This window comes from Portunus trituberculatus, chromosome 30, assembly GCF_017591435.1.
Source record: "Portunus trituberculatus isolate SZX2019 chromosome 30, ASM1759143v1, whole genome shotgun sequence".
Lineage (NCBI taxonomy): Eukaryota > Metazoa > Arthropoda > Malacostraca > Decapoda > Portunidae > Portunus > Portunus trituberculatus.
In genome coordinates this window covers 3409990-3414989 of record NC_059284.1, presented here as the reverse complement: position 1 = coordinate 3414989, position 5000 = coordinate 3409990, and the positions used below count along the sequence as shown (strand labels likewise).

General features: G+C 36.8%; 2 protein-coding genes across 2 annotated transcripts in view; one reads left to right on the top strand and one right to left on the bottom strand.

Moving 5' to 3' along the window:
- LOC123510732 overlaps positions 1-5000 on the top strand; it is a 25433-nt gene that overhangs the window by 15036 nt on the left and 5397 nt on the right. The window lies entirely within an intron of this gene.
- Positions 4551-5000, bottom strand: part of LOC123510735 (5-hydroxytryptamine receptor 2B-like) — a 122022-nt gene continuing 121572 nt past the window's right edge. The window contains exon 7 of the mRNA XM_045266078.1: positions 4551-4994. Within this exon, the coding sequence (XP_045122013.1) occupies positions 4755-4994 (240 nt within the window). The 3' untranslated portion in view covers positions 4551-4754. The remainder of the gene's footprint in view (positions 4995-5000) is intronic.

Below are 5000 nucleotides of genomic sequence, written 5' to 3'. Positions count from 1 at the left end.
TTTACATAGTCAGTCTCTTCAAACGGTGCAGAGCTTACTGGGATAACTTTCTTTTTTTTCTCTCTCTCTCTCTCTCTCTAACTCTCTCTCTATCAGGTCCTCCACAAGAGCAGTTTTCCCCCACTTCCCCCTTCTGACCTCGCCCATCTCAGGTCAGCTCGCCAAAACAACAAATTAACAGGTAAACAGGTGACTGGGCAAACAGGTAAGCTTTAGGGAATGACAGAAAATGCGAGCAACATTCTTATCATCTAATCAACATCATTGCCCTGTGTTCTTTGGTGCTTTGGCGAGAGAAAATGGGCGATGGTCAAAGTTAAGGGTCAACTATTCTCCTGGAGCAGCTGTTGTTAAAATGATCTACATATTAACCTTAATTTACAAGAGAGAGAGAAAAAAAAATAATATTGAGGGTTATAATAAAATGAAGCTTACATATATGACTCAGCGGTTCATTGCCTCACGGTTCACGATTCACGGTTCAAAGGTTCACAGGTTCACAGGTTCACAGGTTCACATTAATTAATACCTGGATTGAGCAAGTGGTTCTCTCTGTTTTGTTTCGAGGTAACAAGTGGAAGGCAGAAAGGGAGGGAAGGTGACAGGTGAAATGCAGGTAAAATTAATTAGAGGGTGCCAAATGAGGGTAAGAGAGAGAGAGAGAGAGAGAGAGAGAGAGGGGAGGGGAATGTAGACGGTAGAATTAAAGGTAGCAGAAATGAGAATACAAAAAAGGGGGAAGGAAAATAACAGGTTGAATAAAACATAAATGAAAGTAGAAAGAGAAAAACTAAATAATGATAGAAGGAAAGGAAGGATAAATGAGGGTAGAGAGAAAGTAGGTGATAACTAAGGTAAAATAAAAAAAAAAAGAGTAGAAATAAGACTTGGGAAAAATGGAAAAAAAAAAAAAATGGGAAACGTAGAATTTAAAAAAGGAAAATATGGAAAAAAAGAAAATAGATATAAAAATAGAATGAAAGAAATAGAGTAGATAAGGGAAAATAAATGATAAGAGGGAGAATGAGAATGGTAGAAGGAAAGAAGGAAAAATAGAATAAGGAAAGGAGAAATAAATGAGAAAAAAAGTTAGAATGAAAGGAAACAGAAATGAGAATGAAAAAAAGAAAAATAGATGTAAGAGAAAGAGAGAATAGATATAGAAGGTGGAATAAGAGAAGGAAAAATAGAATAAGAAAAAAAGAAGATAAATGACAACACAGGTGGAGGAATTGAAGGGAACAGAAATGAAAACAGGAAAATGAGAGGGAAAAAAAAAACAGAATTGAAAAGAAAAAATGGCAAAAGAAAAAAAGGAATTAGAAAGAAGATAAAAGAAATAAAAAAAGAAAACCAGAAGAAAAAAAAAGAAATAAAGAATAAAACAAAAAAACTGAAATAAAATAAAAACAGAGATAAAACACAAACCAAAGGAAGGAATAAAAACAAAGCAGAATAAACCGAAGGAATAAGATAAAAACTAACAAGGGGGAACGACAAAGCATGTAAATGTGAGAAACTTAAACAGATGAGGGGAAAATCAACACAGGTGAAGATAAAACAGGTAAACATGGAGTTGAAGATTAATTAATAGGCAGGTAACAGCTTCAGTACGGGGTTTGGGATTAATTAAGCTAAATCAAGTGGAGTTATGAAATGTGGCTGTATTTTTGGTGCCTAATGGTGAAAAAAAAGAACCTTACAGACTAATTAAGGTAAAATCAACTAAGGTACGGAATCTCACGTTATTTAAAGAGACACAGGTGAGAATAGAGACGATTAAGTTGTAGTTGTGGGATTAAGGGAAGCAAATTGAATAGGTGAAAAATACTGGCCTAGATAGTACAGGTAAATAGGTAAAATTAGGTTAGGTTAGAGTAGGTTAGGTTGAATGATACTGTAGGTCAGGTGGTTAGGTTAGGTTAGGTTGAATTATATTGTAGGTAATGACTAGTGTTTATGATAAGAGAGATGAATGAAATAGATACAGAATATTAAAGTTTTTAGATAGTACAGGTAAGAAGATTAGGTTAGGTTAGGTTAGGTTACGTTAAATGATATTGTAGGTAATGACTTGTTAATTAAAGGGCGTGTTTATAATAAGAGGGAGATGACTTAAATAGTACAGGTAAGAAGATTAGGTTAGGTTAGGTTAGGTTAGGTTAAAGATAAGTGTACATAATGACTTGTTAATTAAAGGATGTATTATGATAAGTGGGGAAAAAGTTATGTGGGTTACTTAAGAGTGAAAAAGGTGATGTTGGTATCTTAAAAGTGAAATAAAGGGTGTATGGGTAATTCAAGACTAAAATTAAGAAAAAAAGGTGATTTTGGTAATCTAAAAGTAAAAAAAAAAAACAAAAAAAGGTGATATGGGTGATTTAAGAGTGAAAAAGGTGATAGGTTGTGATATGGGTAATTTAAGAGTGAAAAAGGTGATATGTATGGTAATTTAAGAGTGAAAAAGGTGATGGGTAATTTAAGAGTGAAGAAAGGTGATGTTGGGTATTTTAAGAGTGAAAAAAGGTGATATGGGTAATTTAAGAGTGAAAAAAGGTGATATGGGTGATTTAAGAGTGAAAAAAGGTGATATAAGGTAATTTAAGAGTGAAGAAAGGTGATATAGGTAATTCAAGAGTGAAAAAAGGTGGTATGGGTAATTTAAGAGTGAAAAAAGGTGATGTTAGGTAATTTAAGAGTGAAAAAAGGTGATATGGGTAATTTAAGAGTGAAAAAAGGTGATGTTGGATATTTTAAGAGTGAAGAAAGGTGATGTTGGGTAATTTAAGAGTGAAGAAAGGTAGTATGGGTAATTTAAGAGTGAAAAAAGGTGATATGGGTAATTTAAGAGTGAAAAAAGGTGATATGGGTAATTTAAGAGTGAAAAAAGTGGTATGGGTAATTTAAGAGTGAAGAAAGGTGATATGGGTAATTTAAGAGTGAAGAAAGGTGATATGGGTAATTTAAGAGTGAAAAAAGGTGATATGGGTAATTTAAGAGTGAAGAAAGATATTGTAGGTAATTTAGATATGAGTGAAGACTTTTTTATGATTTCAAGGTTAAGTGTATACGTTGATAATGACTCGTGGTAAGTAGGAAGGTCTTTCAAGGTCAGACTTCAGGGACTTGTAACACTGCATCGCTTGCTGTAATACTGATAAAGGTGACAACAAAATAAAAAAAAAAAAAAACAAAGAAAAAAAAAATGGTACAGGTGGACGTGAAGCCTCGAGACGTGAATTATTCGACTCGTGAAGCTTCGGAGTCAGTCATTCGAGGCTTCACTTCCTTCCTTTTCTCTCACGGTAATTATTGTCCTATTAAGTGACGTGGCGGTAACTCGTATAGGTTGTCACAGTCAGGCAAAATGTTTCTTTCTTGAACACTGAAGACTTGAGGCTCGTATTTTTAAACATTTCTACGTTTCACCTCCACTGTTTCAAAGGCTCTATTTAAGTTTACACGAGTTTTTTAAGGTGTTTTTACGGTCCTAGAGGCAGAGTGACAAGATTTCTGCATTATTAACTGGAGAAACACTCTTGAAAACCCCGCTAATCATCTCTGCGGCCTCGTAAAACAGTGGTGGTGAAAGAGAATAGCGTTTTTGAATCCGGACCTTATATACACATAGTTAATCTTTTCCAGCTTAGGGACGCGGGTTTAGGGTTCAAGCTTTGGGTTCAGGGTGTGTGAGGGAAGGACGGAGGGAAGGATGGAGGGAAGGAGGAAGGGAAGGAACTCTTGGGCAATATCCTTGAGATCCTTTCCTGCTTCCCTCTGCGTTGGAAGAGGAGGAGGAGGAGGAGGAGGAGGAGGAGGAGACGTGACTAAGGAGACAGGAGGTGACAGGGTGAGAGCTGCGAGATTAACACAGTGAGAGAAGAAATGTATAACTGGTAACTGGTAACTGGTAACTGGAGTCGAGTGGTGTCCTTCATTTCACACTAAGGACTTGGTGAAGAGTTCTTAACCTTACACTTGGTACTTTTGGTGACCTTCATTTCACGTTTCAATAAATGGGATGTAACAAAACCGGTGACAGAACTGAACTGGAACTGAACTGGTGAAAAACACAAGCTAATAGATGCTTCTTTCTCGTCCTCTGGATCTCACACTACAAAAGAAACATAACAAACAGAACGGAACAGAACTGGCCAAACTCTAAGGCTCGTATTCTCAAACACTCCTGCGCTTCACCTCCACTATTTCAAAAGGCCTTATTTAAATTTACACGAGTTTTTCTTTTTTTAGGTGTTTTTACTGTTCTAGAGGCAGAGTGACAAGATTTCTGCTTTATTAAGTGGAGAAACTCTTGAAAACCCCGCTAATCATCTTTGTGGCCTTGGAAATCAGTGATAGCGAGAGAAAATAGCGTTTTTTAAAGTGTTTTTACTGTTCTAGAGGCAGAGTGACAAGATTTCTGCTTTAAGTGGAGAATCTCTTGAAAATCCCGCTAATAATCTTTGTGGCCTTGGAAAACAGTGATAGCGAGAGAAAATAGCGTTTTTTAAAGTGTTTTTACTGTTCTAGAGGCAGAGTGACAAGATTTCTGCTATATTAACTGGAGAAACGCTCTTGAAAACCCCGCTAATCATCTCTGTGGCCTTGGAAAAATTCATGGTGAGAGAGTAGACCCAGCAAAGTGAGCAAAGTGTTTCTGAATACGCACCTTAGACTCACAAACACGTTTCCTCTAATAGACACACTGCACATCAACAAAGGAGAACATAACTGGACATGACAAACTCGTAACCTCACAGATGGTACTTCCTGCTGGTCTTAATCTCACACTTGATGATCTTGAGGAAGGTTTGTCTGAAGGTTTTATTGAAGAAGGTGTAGAAAAAAGGGTTGACCATGGAGGAGGCGTAACCCAGCCAAGTGACCAGGTTAATCATCTCCTCTCCAATGTGTGCGCCGCAGGAAATGAGGACGTTGGCAATGAAAAACGGGGCCCACAGCAGGACGAACGTGAAGAAAACGACTCCCAGGACCTGTAG